Genomic DNA, 16999 nt, shown 5'->3' with positions numbered 1-16999 from the left:
AACACAACTAGCAACATCTTGCCTTACAGATAAATCCACAGGGTTAATTATTCATTACAGGGATAATCATTCATAAGCCTGACTCGGTATCAATTCTGTAAACCAATCATGATACCACTTGCTACTTTCCTATAGTATTATGATCATGCGAACCTGCACATTAAAATTCTGACACAGCTCATATACAAATGAAAAGAATACATGTATTTAGGCTAGAGTAGCATCAATTGTTTTATAAACATTCATCATGGCTTGCATTCTTAACTGTTCTATTAGACACCCGAGCTCCAAAATGGAGAGCTTAATTATATTGACCTTTACGACATTAAAAACCAACCGCCGATATGCATGGATCTGCGTAGTAGAGCGTCATTTTTTCCCAGTGGTGACTCCAACTACAACATTGCTCACCTGTCATAGTAGATGAAGAATCTCTTTGTTCAGCAATTTATACTTTAGTAAACTTAGCATCAGGGCATACTGATACTTTTGAAAGGATATGTGGACTTTACCAGTTTGCCGCTTTCATCCACCGTCATGGGATTCTCAACAACAACAGTCTGCGCTCGAGAACCAAGCTATGACATGAAAATGGAAGTTTAGCACATAGCACATGAAGAGTTAGTAAGTGTCATCACCTACCGGATAGGTTAACCGACAAAAGGAGGAGAAAAACAGAGACAAGTTAACATACAGCTGAAGTGGATGGTGGCATGGGTGTAGATTCATTAGGCCTGTGTGCTGCAGGGATTGGAACTCTCATATTACTTGCCTGCATGAGGGAAAGAGTGGGGAGAAGATGAATTTGTAAGATTCTTCTGTAAAATTGACAAAAGATGTTGTCGTGGGATAGTTTGAAAACAACCAAAAGAGAAGAACCATTTGGAGATATCAACATACTCCTATGTTTGTAACATAATGACATATCGCGCATTTGACTGATGGTGCTCCATATGGATACATCAGTGTTGTATGACACTGGCCACAGCTCACATGAGAAACCTGATTTGCTGCATAAGCAAACCATATTTAGAGCATGATATTCCAGGTAGCTCCTCAATCTACAGATCAAAACATCAACAACTAATTTTCTGATTGAACTGAAAATGATTCCAGAGCTTCCATTCAGATGTACATGCAAGGTACAGACAAAGTACTCCACCAACTCTTAGAATGCAAGGTCAGCTCTAAAATGTAATGCAATAAGTAATGAAACTTGCAACATTGTACAAATGAAGATCCCACAAAGAGTAGCAAGTCTCCTGCTAAGCAATCCCTTCAGGAAGAGTAAAGTAGATTGAATCTCATGACACCAACTTCTTAGATACCAAATTGCCCTCATCAAGTCATACATGTACAATATATAATACATATAACTTTTCTCCTCTAACAGATTTGCAAATGGTCATGATCCACTTCAAAAAGCAACCCCCCTCCCCCTCTTTTACATTTTTGGTGTTTGTGCATGGGTGGATTGTTTGTGTTTGGATTATTTTGAAGGGACTGGGGAAAATAAATTACATCACTATATAATGTGGCATTTAGAAAGAGAAAACATGCATGGCAATAGTGCAAAATAATGATGTGTGCCTTCCCATGGTGATTGGTTCTTTATATTATATTGAAAAAACAAGGCAAGAATTCTAACACACTAGACCTCAAAAATATTTTTGATATCATGCTAATTTATGAAAAACAAGGAAAATACAAGCATAGCATATAGGCACACAATTGAGAAGAGCTCCTCAGTGGAATATTGACCAAAGCATCAGAAGGATCTTTTATAAATTAAGCAAATTAATTTCAAAAGTTAAGAAACTTCTTTTTCGACCAATGTGATGGTTTGCTATCATGACCAAGAAACAACAATACCATGATCCCTCCCTTCTCCAACCGACAATATCCATTCACATATACAGCCCTCCAACATACCAAAATGACTATAATGTTGTCTGAGGACATAATAGGCATATCCATCCATCGTTTCAAGTGTGCCAACAAGTGCTGCTCTATGCCAGGCTAGTACTGGAACTCAGCATCAGCTCGATATGGGTTACTGGCTAGGACACTTGGTATAGAGTAGTATTGGCTTATATTGATCCATGTCAACTTAGTAACACTCCTTATAAAGATAAATGTGCTTTTAAACCTTTCTTTCTTCAACACATCACGACATGGCATGAGTCATCATTTGCTGTACAGGCCACTCTGGTTGGAGCATTACAGTTAGACCAGTTCAATGGACAGGGCGGGCATGCCGGGTGGGGTTCAGGGTCATAGCTAAAGATACTTGAACCCAACCCGGCCTAGCCTTCAAGCCTACTTCCCAAGCCCGAGCCCATACGCCGGTTTCGGGCCAGGCCTCAAGCTTTCGGGACCATTTTGCAGTTTAAAAAATATAGGAAAAAGCTTGCAAAGACAAAATATTTGAAAAGGATTGGTAAGGGCCATGAACTTGTGTTTATGGTTGTTCGTAAGGAGAGTTGGTGCATCGAAGAGATCTATTAATATCTTTTTGGTCACTGAAACTAGATTCCTAATGCATAAGTATATATTATATAAGATTCAGGCCGGCTGCACTAATCTAAACATAAGCCCGGCCTGTTTTAAAAGGAAGGCTCATATTTCAAGCTCGGCCTACCCTGCAAACTTAAAATCCAGTCCCAAGACCATCCAAAATGCTTTAGGCTCGGGCAGGCCGTCCAGCCCGTGAACAAGTCTAATGACAATGTCTCGGATAAAAAACTGATCACCTCCAAATAGAGAAGACTTAAACGACAAAAACTACAGTGAAAACCTAATTATATACATTTTTGATTACCAAAGGGGTGTAGATATAGAAAACATTGTTAAAAAGAACCACAAATTACCTCTTGTTAAACAGGATAACATATTACCTCCTTATCCTTGTATAAAATTGCATATATGACATGTCTCTTAGGTGTTGACTTTTGATTAACTTTATTTTCACACCATAACATTATTTGTCCTTTACTTCACTATAAGTACTTTTAAACTACTGCTTTCTTTTCTGAATTCATAAAGTTATCCAACATTAGTCAAATCACGTTTGCTTTTGCCTAGAATCTTTAGGAACTACTTTAATCAAACTGGATGTAAAAAGCGGGAAAAAAAAAAAGGACAATAGGAGGGCATGATATTGAGATAAAAATCAGACCATGGAACAACAGTATAACAAGACCATAAACAGAGGGTTTGATTGGGAAAAAAGCCTCTCTAATGTTTATGCCACCACATTTGTAAGATCATTCTAAAAAGGAACTGCAAGAAAGAACATGAGGATTCTCATGGTTTCAATTGAAAGAAGATATAAATATCTGCATTTAAATGAGCTACAAGGTAAAAGCAACAGTACTATTCCAACAAAAGGGATTTACATTTAAAAAAATAAAAATGCAGAAAACATGTTGGAGAAGACAAAGATTTACCAAATGTGTAAGGAAGAAGAAAGGTCAAATCTCAGTTTTACATAACTACATTTGCAACTTCATTGCCACAATCACAAGAAAAACTTGAGGTTCTTTTAATGGCATAACTCTAAGCAAAAGAAAGATGTTGATTAAGACGGTTTTGGTAATGCTAGTTAGCAATTCTGACACTATAGAACTCCATCATGGGTGAGATAATTTTGCAAGAAAATAAATGAGAAAATCTAGAAAGGAAATTTAATGATTTCGAAAGAAAATTGCCTGAATACAGAGATCATTTTTGTCTTGGATGACTGGAGCAATAGACTTAAAACCAAAGAATGTCGTACCGGGCCGAACCGCCCGGTACGAGGCGTGCCGAACCGGACCGGTGGCTAGCCGATCTGGTTCGGCCATTTTTTTCGAAAAATAGTTCTGAACCGCACCGAACCGGGCAGTTTGGCACGATTCGATGCCATACTGCCCAAAATCGAGAGGTATGGCTCGGTACGGTATGGTTCGGCGTTGAACCGAACCGTACCGACATTCTTCACGTGGGGGAAGTGGGGGGTGGGGTCTGGGCTGTCTTTTAGTGACAGCCCAGGTGGGTTGTCTGAGAGACCCGAGAGTCTCACAAGAACTCCCAAGCTCACCTAGACTCTCACGAGACATCAAAAAAATTAGAAAAAGAAAAAAAATTCGTCAAATTGCAGCACTGGTTTGAGGAGACCTGATTTTGGACGGAAGTAAGGTAATGTATTATTTTTTAGTAAATATTTTATTTTTTATATTTTTGGTTAAAAAAAGATAAGAACGAAGAAATATGAAAATAAGAGAAATCATACCAAAATTTTTGATTTTGGTATGATTTGATTATATGATAGATCTTTGGAAGATCTACATGATACACTAAAATCATTAATTTTTATTAATTATATATTTTTTAAATATATATATTTATTCATAAAAAATATTAAAAAAATAAATTAAAAAAATAAAAAATCAAATTTCAGAATATGTTTAAAATGATTCAAGCTACTTAATCTAACCTCAATTTTTTTAAAATTTTTGAAATTAAAAAATATTTTATAATATTTAATAATAAAAAAATATTATCAAATAAAAAATATGTAAAAATAGTGTTATATTTTAGTTAATTCAAAAATATTATTTGAAGCATATAACATATTTTTTTGAATTTATAAGTTTTAAAATTATTATTGAAATTTTTTTGAATTTATATATAATATTTTTAATAATTATTAAACTGTATTTTGTTATACTTACAGAATTTGTAAGAAAAAATTCAGAGCGTGACATTCGTTGACTTTCATTAATTATATATTTTTTAAATATATATATTATTATAAAAAAATATTAAAAAAATAAAAATTAGAGTTTAGAATCATGTTTAGAATGATTCAAGCTACTTGAATCTAACCTTAATTTTTTTAAATTTTTAAATTAAAAAATATTTTTTAATTATTTAAATAATAAAAAATATTATCAAATAAAAAAATGTAAAATAGTATTATATTATAGTTAATTCAAAAATATTATTTGAAGCATATAACATATTTTTTTGAATTTATGAGTTTTAAAATTATTATTGAATTTTTTTGAATTTATATAATATTTTTTAATAATTATTAAACTGTCGTATTTTGTTATACTTGCAGAAATGAGTAAGAAGAAAGATTCAGAGCATGACATTGGTTGGGATCATGGCGAGATGCTCTCGCTCGGCATCATTGAAATACAAATGGTGCAACACAGAGTTCAAGAGAAAGGTGATAAATTGAAGTAGCACCTGACTGGTGGTTATCTGATGTGTCCATGTTCGGAAATGCCCAAGAGATCCGACAGTTGATGAAGAAGTATTCGCTGATTCGAAAGCAGGAAGAAAAGGACAAAGCAGAAGAGGATGGAAGTGGACCGTCGAGCTGCAGAACCACCTTTTATCACTCTAGAGAGTCAGAGGAGCTTCCCTCCAGATGATGAGGCACAGATTGAGACTTCATTCAGCGAGCTTGGCTGATCAGTACCGACAGGAGGAGATGGTCAGGTATAGAGAGATTTGGATCATATGCTACGAATCAGGATCTGGATCATGATCGATGGGGAGAATTCGAGTTCAGGACTACCTCAGTCAGAGAGCCGGTGGTAGAGGGAGCAGACACAGCATGTCATCTTTGTTGGGAGCTTTTGACAGTAGGAGGAGGTCCTCCAGAGATATTCCAGCAGAGCCACCATCCATGATTGGATCACATGCTTTTTCTAAAAGGATTCAAAGCAGCAGAGGATTGACACTATGTGAAAAAGGATAAGAAGGATATGTGGTGAGCTATTGAATCATGTTTCATTTCAGCATATTCCAGCAAATGCAGCAGGCAATCCTTACTATCGATCTGCATTTCAGTCATAGAGGCTGCCGGCCAGGTGTAGATCCGTCAGGACTAAGACATCTATGGTCAGCTTTTGACAGTAACAAGGATCTGCAGAGATGGATTGCTTCTTACAAGAATAAATGGCCTACATACGGACTGACATGATGTGTGATGGTTGGACCGTCCTACTAGATGGAGCATCATTAATTTTTTGACATACCGTGATGAAAAATATTTTTTCACAAATCAATTGATGCTTCAGATAAGATGCACGATGCCACATATATCCTTGGTCTGATGGAGGAGGTGATTGATTCAGTGGGTGAGCAGTATGTCGTGCAAGTCATCACAGATAATGGACCACAATATAAGCTGTCGGAGAGTTGCTGATGAGCAAGATCGCAGATATACTAGATCCCATGTGCTGCACATTGCATTGATCTTATATTGATGGATATTGAAAGATTCGTAGGATGCAGCAGGTAGTGGAGATTGCCAGACTATTACTAGATTCATCTACAATCACAATGGATCTTTCATTGATGCGACGTATACTGGGGGAGATCTTAAGATCAGGTATCACACGATTTGCTACCAACTACATAGCACTTGATAGTCTTCTTCAGAAGAAAGCAGTCTTACGTCAGATGTTTGTCAGTGCCGAGTGACAGAGCAGATATGCGAGGGCCGCACTGATGGAAGTCATGTGGAGAACTTGATGACGAGTCAGTCATTCTGACAGCGGGCTGAGAAGATAGTGAAGGCTATTAAGCCATTATATGAGTGCTTCATCATGGATAGTGAAAGATATCCTCAGATGGCTTCTTATATTACATGATGGAGAGGCAAAAAAAAAATCAGTGAAAATGATCCGAAGCATGCTCAAGAATTTATTAACATCATTGAGCGCGTTGGGACTATCAGATGGATAGAGATTTGCATCTATCGTAAGCACGGATTCAAGAATATTTTAAAATATTTTTTTTATACTTGTAAAAGTGTACTTAATCAATTATGAATTTATCTGTAGCTTATTATTTGAATCCGAAATTCCAATATACCATTCTGGATAGATATGGATAATGAACTTTTGTGCTCTTCGTAATGTGATATATAAGATGGTGTCCGATCCAAAATCACATCATTGTGTCTGCAAGAGGTATGCTAGTTTAAAACAATGTGATTATTCAACTGAATTCGATCTGTACTCAATGATATATTTATAAATTTAATAAATATATTTTTTACAGACGAAATAGTTTAGAGAGGATCAGACAGCTTTGAAGTCCATCAGCTGTCGTAAGCAAAAAGCAGATGAATCCAGATAAATTACATATCAATAATGAGCAGCATAGATTGACATCAATGCCTAATAATATCATAAAATTTGATATGTAATTTTGCTTTGCAGCTGAATGGTGGATTCATTTGAAATTCCAAGAACATTTGAGAGGTGTGGCTGTCGCATTCTTTCCAACGGTCTCTTTAGTGGCTGTGAGCGCAATTGATCGACTTTCGTCCTTATCACAGCAAACAGAGAAATCGTCTGACACAAAAGTGCCTCAATGATCTTGTATATGTTCACTATAATCTGAGGTTGAGGCTAAAATGCATTCAGAGAAGTACAACTGAAAGTACACTGATCGACACTAGATGATTATACTGACAGGACGACGATCCGATCATCGGATGGCTTGCAGGTCACAGCAAGGAGCCAGAGCTTGATGAGCGGATCCCTCACGACCAGCCAGTGTGGTAGCTAGGGAGATCAGGTGGATCCAGGCAATGGCAGAAAGAAATATTTCACATAAGATTCCAGCTGATCAGCCACAGCCTGAGAGACACAGGAGATTATTCATCACATGACTCGATGTCCGATACATCCTCGCAGAGGTTGAGCGACAGATGTTTAGACGAGATCGACAGTCAGCAAGAAGACATCCATCCTCCAATCACAGAAAACTCAGTCACAGAGGGGCACAAGGGAGAAAAGAAAAACAGTTGCACGTGCACCACTCTCGAGAGTACAGAAGCTATCTGGCTCAGATTCGAGATCAGAGAGAGATGATGATATGATAGTAGTAGTCATGGATCTGATGATCAGAGAGAACTGGAGAATAGAGACCACTGTTTATGAGACACAACCGCAGGGTGATATTCGATTCATCGATGAGTCTCAGTTTACACATACCACACAAGATAGGGACCATGGTGGACGAGTCGTAGAGATCGTGGGAGTCATTTCATATAGACGACGGGCTCTAGAGTCGTCCAGCACACGATGCAGCTGCAACGATCTTGCACATGAGTAGGGTCATAGATGTATCTGATCATCCTCGATTATGATCTATTATCCGCAGCCACCTTATGATCCATATGATATGGTGCATCGAAGCATCTCTTCTAGTGTTACTACCCTATGCAATCTGGAGCATCTTATGGATCAGATTTTGCTACGATATATTCGGATGGGTCCTCCACAGCCATACATCATCCGAGGATACTTCTCAGAGTCAGAGTTTGAGTGAGAGATCTGAATGTCTTACAATCCAGAGAGGATGCTTATGGGATGAATATTCAGGAGTACATAATCTTGTTAGAGGGTTGGAATGATGTTCCTCCAATTATGCCAATGATCCAGATATCTACGAGGTCACAGACACTCGACGAGATATTAAATGCAGAGCAGATCTTGAGATAATATATCATTTTTGTGCTTTGTACTTTAAAATTTTAGATACATTTTAATGCACATTTATATGTTTTCTTTTTAATTTAGGATGATATAGTTGTAATATAATATAAATAAATAATTTTAAAATTTTGGATCAAGAGTTCCTGTATCGCTACCTAACTCAAAAATGTGGACCAAATATGTCGATAATATGCAATATAATGTAATTTTGGGGTTGTATTTATGAATTAATAACTTGGAGATCCAAAAAAAATAAAAAAAATTATACCGGTACCGAACCAATACAGCGAAGCATACCGTATGGGCTCCGATACCGGTACAGTGGACCTTGCTTAAAACCATTTATACTTATCTGAAGCAACTAAACATAATGTCATATATATGGTAACAAAAAATGCAGCAAATTTTAAAGCCACCAGCCGAGAAATTAGGAAATATGTCCTCATTTCGAGACTAACTACATTATCCATAGACCAAATATGAGAAAAACAATTTTTTCAATAAGGAAAACTTTAGCTTAAGCTTTTACACTGCAGTAAGAATTATGATAAAGTACACCAGCAATCATTTTCCAGAACCAAAATACTTTCAAAAGCACTCTTAACAAGTTCTTAAAGGTGGCAATAAAAGTATAACCTGTCACCACACAACAGGTGTGCATACTTGATGTCAAGCAAGATTTGTGAATCATTTTATCCAATTTCTATGGACAAAGTGAATGCAAAAAAAAAAAAAAGATGTGAAATATTTGAGAGGCTGGGAGCTTGATATCCATAAAAATAGCAGCAGTAAGAGAAAAGGATCAAGGAAAAAGAGAGAGGAAGGGGGTTGGTGAGTAGGTTGCACAAGGGAGTTGGGTTGTACAGAGAAAAGGGTTGATTCAAAAAAATGGTGATTTATTTTAGCACTAAGAGATCAAATTCCTTTCATTGTAGAAATTTCAGGCTATCTTTATCCAGGAGGGCACGGGAATGAGGTGTAGAAAAATTACGCACGGTTGTTTAGTGATTCACTACAAAGATTTGTTTGCTTTATAATTGTCCCATTACAAACCATATGATTGTTGCAAGCTACTCATGTCATTATAAGGATTTTTCCTCTTCAGATTAACTTGGCTCACAGTTTTTTTCTTTTTAATACAATATTAATTTCTTTAGAATTATTATATGTACATTATACTGTTTGACTATATCAACCATATTTCCTGGTTGATTTGCCGATTATCTCATAGTTCCCAAGTTTGACTAATTTTTCAAACGTATGTCCATACTGTTTCCTAGTGTCAATTCTAGCAAATATAGCATAGGGAAATTCTGAATTGCAACCAACAGCATCAAGTTATAATCAATACCATCTGTACCTCAAGATTATTTATCCATATATTTTTACAAAGGAGTTAGATTTTCCACCATAAAAGTGATTGTGGCGTAAACATAAAAGTAACTGTTCCACCCCCCCATTTTAATATTGCAGAACATTTCAGCTAATATTTTCAGGTTAGCAGATCTTGTAGTCGCGAATAAATGCATTTCCAAAACAGTAAAGATGCACACTGGCAATTGATCATCTTCAAACAACATTGCTAACTTCTGAAGTGACTTGTTATTATATAAGAATTCACAAGTTTTTTCAAACAATATGCAGCAAAAATTAAGGAGAGAGTAAATACCCCTTTCTTTGTAGGATAAGATATAAACTCCAAAAGCAAGATCGCTGAAGACTAAAATGACCTACTTAACCCAAGAGGCTACATAAAATGGAAAGTCACAAGCATCTAAAGAAGGTGCTCTACAGTGTCACAATACAAAAATGGTTCTGTGCGTAATGTAGTTCTTCATTTTATTGCTTCAACCTTCTATATTTCAAAGTAGCAAAGATAAAAGAATAAATACTAACAGCACAATCCAAGAAAAAATGTTTAACAGCAAGTGGTTTCTGGCGTCATGATCAACAATTTCATGCAATAACTTTATAACTTTGTGGTTTGAAATTCCATATTGATTTTCAATTTCTGTAAATGCAACTTCCTCAAGTAGAAGTTAACGGTGTAAATAAATAATACATACCTGATTGTGCAAGATTAATTGTGTTACAGCATGCACATCTCACACCATTTGCACCACGGGTATACATTAACAAAGTTCGGCAGCCTCCACATACAAGCTGAGACATCTCCATTCCTGCAGAAGTTACAAATCAAACTTCTGAAAACAAATTTATCAAACACATAAATCCATTTTATTAAGTTGCACTAAAGTTAGCTTATGCAAAACTAGCAATGTATATATACATATGCATCCAGGAAACCAGTTTCTGAATATCCAATATAGCCCTCAACAACTGCTAAATATGTCCACCACCAAACACAGCCTGTATCGTACCGCATCTTGCCCTCTAAGCAAGAGGTGGGGGGTTCGATTCCGGGCGGCCTCAGCCTCCCCTTATGAACCCTGATTAATTAATTTGTCCAACTGCATGTGCATTGGCTCAGCCTGCCCAGGTTCTGAACCAGGTGGGGTGGGTATATGGTAACGGGTGCAGATTATCCCTCCTAGTTTCAAAACAAAAGGTCCATTCTCTAAACAATTTTTCTACCTAAGGCTGCCTGTACAGAAAAAGAGCAAGCTCTGGTCTTAAGAAAACACATACCACAGGAAGAAGATAATACTCTATATGTTACATCTGAACTTTAATCTCTTTCCCAAAGTTAGATATATGAATCAACAGTCCTACTAAATATTAAGGCAAGATAGAATAATAAGACTGATGCCCACCCTAAAGGCATATTCAAGAATTTTGTTTAGAATGAAAATTTCTATTGTGCGTTCAGCATTATTGCTCGACTTGCCCACCCTAGAGGCATATTCAAGAACTAATTTTTATTGTGTTCGGCATTGCTTGACTTTTATAGAAGAACTTTTTCATGCTTTTGGCAGTTCATATGCATATGTTACTAAAACACTTTTTGACAGGTTAGCACCGAGTTAGAATGTGTACACTTAAATGGATGAGTGAGTTTGCATCTGAGTCTAGAATGACCCATCCATAATTCAAATTGAATGTGGCTCTAAGATCTGAACAAAAACAAGGCTAATTCATTGGTCTGGATAGAACTCTTAAGGATGTCTTGGCCAGACATAACAGCTACACCATTTTAGATCAAATCCTATCAATCAATTATGTTTCAACCAGGTCCCATTCTTCCATATCTATACTAAACCCAACTGGTTAATCCAGCTCAAGATTTGGGTCAGGGCCCAATTTTCTCATCCCTGTACTAAGGTAGGTCCCAGGTCATATCATTATTTGACTGACCCACTTGCACCATATGAGGAGGTAGAAAGCAAAAGCAGGGACCTAACTTAGAAAGAGATGGGGGGGTTGGGGCTGGGGGGCAGGGGGGCAGAGAGAGAGAGAGAGAGAGAGAGAGAGAGAGAGAGAGAGAGAGAAAACAAATAAGAAAACAAATGTAGAAGCAAGCACCAAAAACAAGATTGTCTAGCTTCTCCTAAAGTCATTATCTGATATTTGCTTATGTAAGAAAGCAGTCCGGTCCAATATTACCTAAATACGCATCTACAGATGTACTAAAAACACTTTTGCTTCTTTCAAGTAAGGAAGAAATTCTTAAACAACACCTCTCATGTAGTAATTTGTTGAACTCATTTTCATTACAACAGGTCAGACCTCTAATTAAATACAATATCTGTTACTTACACCCCTATTCCTATGATACAAGAAATCAATATGCCCACAGTTGTTTATACAAAATTAATCCATCAAAACACAATTTCCAAAAGCATTAATGATGCCAGAACCTACTGCTTCATGTCCAATCTTTTAAATCTGGACATCCTCATATTAACAAATTCAATGAACAACAAAGGAGATATTGATATCATTGGGATTTAGGATCGATTGTATTTGTATTCAGATTCCAAGAATATTGGCTGAGATACCCTAGATATGGCACAAGATAGCAAAAGATTAAACCTCAGATATTTTAGGTGAATAGTTACTCTATCAATTACCCATGCCTCCACAAATTGTTCATCTATTTCCAACTTATTTTGCTTAAAACAAGACTTTCTTATAGTCAAATGATGAAAACACATCTAGGAACTACATCTAATATAAATTTCATCTAATACTTTAAATTTTATATTCTTTCCCAAATCCCAATAGTTTACAGAGATTAGCAATAACTAGAAAATGTTCTACTTTAAAGAATGGTAATTTGGTAGCGAAGAAGATCATAGTTAGTTGTACATAACTGCATGCACATTTCGTGATCCAGTTTAGGTTGGGGCTGATTGTTACATTGTCTTATAACACATAAACGTCCACTACATATCTTTAATGAATCAAGGATAGGAAACTCTGTTTGAATCAAAAATAAATAGCAAGTTAAAAGATTTATTTACATTTTCCAAGTTGGCTGGCTCTGCCTTGCAATTGAGTTCATAAATTTGAGTTAGCACTGCTTGCAATAGTCAATAAGACTGCCTTTTGCCATAAATGAGCATTTTCAGCATTTCCATAAGCCAATTCTGAACATCTCGATAGGGGTGGCAATGGGTCGGGTATTGGTCAGGTCGACCGATACCCGTACCTGCCCCATCATAAGAAAACCCATACCCAAACCCGCCACCTACCCATCTCGGGTCGGGTCGGGTCGGGTTGGGTTGGGCTCCAAGGATGGGTCAGGTCAGATATACCTGATCTCTTATTTTGTCCCAGTCCCAGCCTCCCTCCACTCCTCCATTCATCACTGCCCTTCTCTATTCCCCACCTCCGCTGCCGCCCACCACCTCATCCCCAAACCATACAAAATATTGTGCTCCCACCAAGATTAAGCTCTCAAAACCTCAAGGGACCAACTCGCACAAAACCCATATGCTCGAGAAAAAACCCCAACTGGAACCAAAGAAACCCATCCGATCTTGCTCAGGTGCTCTCCTTCCCAACAGATCTCTAAAAAAGGGAATGAAAAGAAAATAAAAAGAAGCAAAAAAAAAGAAAAAAGAAAGATCGATCTATGCGGGAAAAGGTCTTAACCTTCAATTTCTTCCATCTTGCCTGTGTTTTCGTTGATTTTTCCATTGTTTTCCCTTGGATTTTCCTCCGTCCTCACTCCTCAAGGGTCTCAATCGGGTGGGAGGCTTGAAGCGGCCGAACAGGGAAGCTTGGATGATAACTAGGGTTTTGTCGGAACCCTACCTGCCCCCTCCCCCCAAGCGAATGGTCCCAAACTCCATCCTTTGTTGTTGGCACCCTCCTCGTCCACCATCAAGTCCCCACCGGCACCAGCAAGCTCTCGTCGGCATCATTGCTTCCTCTCCGCCGGGTCCCCACTCCCCCCACCCCTAGCAGCGGCCCAACGGGCCCCTACCATCAGGTGGGGGGTGGGGGACCCGGGTTTTGGGTTTTATTTAAATTGTGTGAGAGAGAGAGAGATGTTATAAGTTTTAAGAGAGAGATTATTGGGGCATACCATTATCCATATCCGATTCGAACCCACTTCGGATATTTTTACTAAAAGCCATACCCGTCCCATTCGGATTGCATCGGGTCAGATCAGGTACCCACTGGGTCGGAAAAAATTGCCACCTCTACATCTCAGGATTACAAAGTACCTAGGTTTGGAGTAGGTAATTAAAAATTTTCAAGCATCCAAACCACCAAAAGAATTTCTAAGGCATGATTGGTAAATGGTGAAAAGATGCAAGAATAAAAGAAAAGAATTAATGGGAAAATGATGATGATGGAATAAGCAAGAGAGAAAAACAAAAACAAAAGAACATGACCAAGAAAAGAAAAGGATAAAAATACAAAGGGAGAAAATTAGCTTCTAATAGTGATTGCAATGGCATTGCAGAAAAATTAAAGAAAAAAATAACCATCTGCCAAACAACAGAACACAACTTTCCCCCTTTTAGATGACTCAAATGCGAAATCTTAAGGGGGATGTGCAGTTTTACAGAGCGGAGGAGGTGGGGGCAGGCTAGGTGAGTTTTCAGCCATGTAATGGTTCACCTAGGGCCTTAGCAGAATTCAAGGGCATCTAAATTGCCTTAGCAGCCATCAGGACTGCTATTTGGAAAAAAGTCCTGTTATGCAGTGCACAGTATGCAATCGAATCAAGATGACATTATGTATTAAAACCAATTAATAATGATTATTTTATGTTAGCAAGAGTGATTGAGCCAAGTACCTGCTTACCCTAGTCCCATTTATCAAGCCATTTTTTTGAACCCACCAGACTACCCAATGAGATAAAAATTCATATTTATGACAAAACTAGTCATAATAATAGTTAGATAGTACAAAAATAACCATTAATAATATTTTTTAATAAATAAAATAATGGACATGGCACAAGCAGAAAGTAATATAGAAGAACCTGGAGGAGGAACTGAAGTTACAGTGTTGCATATTGCACAGCGCACATTAGTGGCTCCCCTAGGGTAAAGAAGAAGACTCCTGCAGCCGTTACACACAAGTTGGCTCTGCATGCCTGAATTGCCTGTGATTTAACAGTTAGATCAAAAACAGCTGACTGGTAAGAATTCAGTACCCTGTTAACACAAATTACTAACATGAATAAAATATCATTCACATAGAAAGTACACTTAATATAAGTATAATGACAATTTCCATGCTATCTCAATGGAGGATCAATGTTACATTAATTTGTTGCTGCAACAACTAAAAACTTTATATACATCAAACCATGGAATCAGCAAAGAGTTCATGGAACAGCAATTCCTTCTTCCAGATTCATGCATATATGGCATTCCTAGCTAAAGAACCATTCACAAAGACAAGCAATTTGAAACTACAAGCTCAGACCCTCTGCTATGCAATGCATGCACTAGAAAATCATAACCTTATACTTCTGAAGTGAAGCCTCTAATGAGTTCAGAGATATCTAGAGGACCTCACTCGGAAGCAGATCATACAGTCCTACAGAACTCTGCTACAAAGTATTCCAATAAGAAGCAAAAGCAATTGTTCATGGGATACCAAACAAATTGGTGCGACGATCTAGTATGGATTGGAACTTTCAAATAAAACACCAAGAAAAAGGGAATCTGAAATTTGAGTGCAAATTCATACATATTGACAAGGAGAAGCATCACAATGTAACAAAAACGACGAAAAAAAGACATCTTGATGGATAATAAAAGCAAAACAATCAATCTAAATACGATAAAAAAAAAAAAAAAAATCCCGAACCAATAATAGCTTATCTCAATCCAATGAATAGCATACTTACTCCAACCCACACTTCTCAGCATATTTACAATATCCAATGCGATTAATTGAACAAATAAATGCAATGATACACAAAAATTCAACAAAATTATCATTGAAAGATAATGTCCTCGATATTAAAATTCCCCTTTTTTTACATAAATATCACCACAAAGACTTTTACGATACGTCCAGAATTAAAAGAACTGATTTTTATCACAAATCCGATGAAGAAATCCAAAAAAAAAAAAAACACAGAATTATCTCTGATCGAGCCGAGAAAAGGAGAAACCAAGAATCCGACGATGGAGGAGAGGGAGAAATCGTCGGCTCCGATTTAATAAATCCGGATGGAAAACCTTCCGCAACGAAACGCCCCCTTGAGAAGCAAATGATCTTCGGATAACCGTCTCGAACCCAACAAACGATTTCTTTCTTCGATTCTTTTCTTGTGCGTAATTCGAGACGCGTCTCGGGAGGCGCGGGGATGACGACCGAAGGGAATCGATTTCGTTTCCTTTGTTGATTTTTTCCCCGGCAGGAAGGGAAGAAGGAACTTACCAAAAATAAAAGTGGAAGAGAGGAAGGAAATTTCGTCGGATTTCGTCCAAAATTCCAAGTGGGAATATGAGGTTATTATCGTAAAAGAATATATAATATAAAAATAGATCGATCTAATTTCGCTTTCAAGGTTCCGTGAGAGAGGGATATGGGCACCGCAAGGTGAGAGAAAATGAGCGTGGTTACGATGGGTGCGGTCCAGATCATGATCGAGAGGTGCGGCACCGAGGCTTGATTGAGCTTTGTTGTGTCCCCTTTAATCAAACCAAGAAAAAGTCTTGATAAATAAAAATTGAAATGTAATTCAATTTAAAAACTCAAGCTGGTTCACCCAACAAATGTTTCGACCCCACTTGTGAGTCTCAGCATTCTCCTCCTTCATGTACGATCTAATTTAATTCTACTCGAGTCTAGTCCACCTCTCCTGATCAAGCTATGCATGCAATTATTTTTCTGAGTGCATCATCATATATTTCCACTTCAGCCAAGCGTGCACGCTTCAAGAGTCGCATGGCGTTTCATCCACCATGTTATCATTTAGTCCTGCTTTCCGAGAGCCATATTTCACCGTATCCTTATAAGAGTCCCCTAAGAATCATGGTGAAGCACTAAAGCCTATAATCAAACTTGACATCTTGTTCCATTGAGTCCATGTTGAGAGTTGTCGTGCC

The 16999-nt window shown here is 37.4% G+C and overlaps 1 protein-coding gene across 3 annotated transcripts; it reads right to left on the bottom strand.

Moving 5' to 3' along the window:
- Nucleotides 1-16380, bottom strand: LOC105033550 (protein LOL3). 3 transcript variants are annotated; one of them, XM_073251439.1, is made up of 7 exons: nucleotides 16034-16380; nucleotides 14914-15038; nucleotides 10577-10690; nucleotides 901-1010; nucleotides 695-772; nucleotides 513-578; nucleotides 1-411 (listed from the first exon to the last, which is right to left on the bottom strand). In XM_073251439.1, exons 2-7 carry the CDS (start codon nucleotides 15023-15025, stop codon nucleotides 370-372), a joined length of 522 nt encoding a protein of 173 aa, XP_073107540.1. In that variant the 5' UTR covers nucleotides 15026-15038; nucleotides 16034-16380; the 3' UTR covers nucleotides 1-369. The 3 variants fall into 3 exon arrangements, with proteins under 3 accessions (XP_073107540.1, XP_073107541.1, XP_073107542.1); XM_073251440.1 differs by having other exon boundaries at nucleotides 14914-15036; nucleotides 16060-16380; XM_073251441.1 differs by having other exon boundaries at nucleotides 14914-15036; nucleotides 16127-16380.
- Nucleotides 16381-16999: the final 619 nt, after the last annotated feature.

The sequence above is a fragment of the Elaeis guineensis genome, chromosome 2 (assembly GCF_000442705.2).
Source record: "Elaeis guineensis isolate ETL-2024a chromosome 2, EG11, whole genome shotgun sequence".
Taxonomy (NCBI): Eukaryota; Viridiplantae; Streptophyta; class Magnoliopsida; order Arecales; family Arecaceae; genus Elaeis; species Elaeis guineensis.
This window is presented reverse-complemented; position numbering and strand designations above follow the sequence as displayed.

Coding starts and splice junctions, on each gene's coding strand:
- LOC105033550 (XM_073251439.1), bottom strand. CDS start 15,025: ATGCAGAGCCAACTTGTGTGTAACGGCTGCAGGAGTCTTCTTCTTTAC. Junction 1,011..10,576: donor AATTAATCTTGCACAATCAG/GTATGTATTATT, acceptor TTGCTTATGCAG/CAAATCAGGTTTCTCATGTG. Junction 412..512: donor TGGATGAAAGCGGCAAACTG/GTAAAGTCCACA, acceptor CTACTATGACAG/GTGAGCAATGTTGTAGTTGG.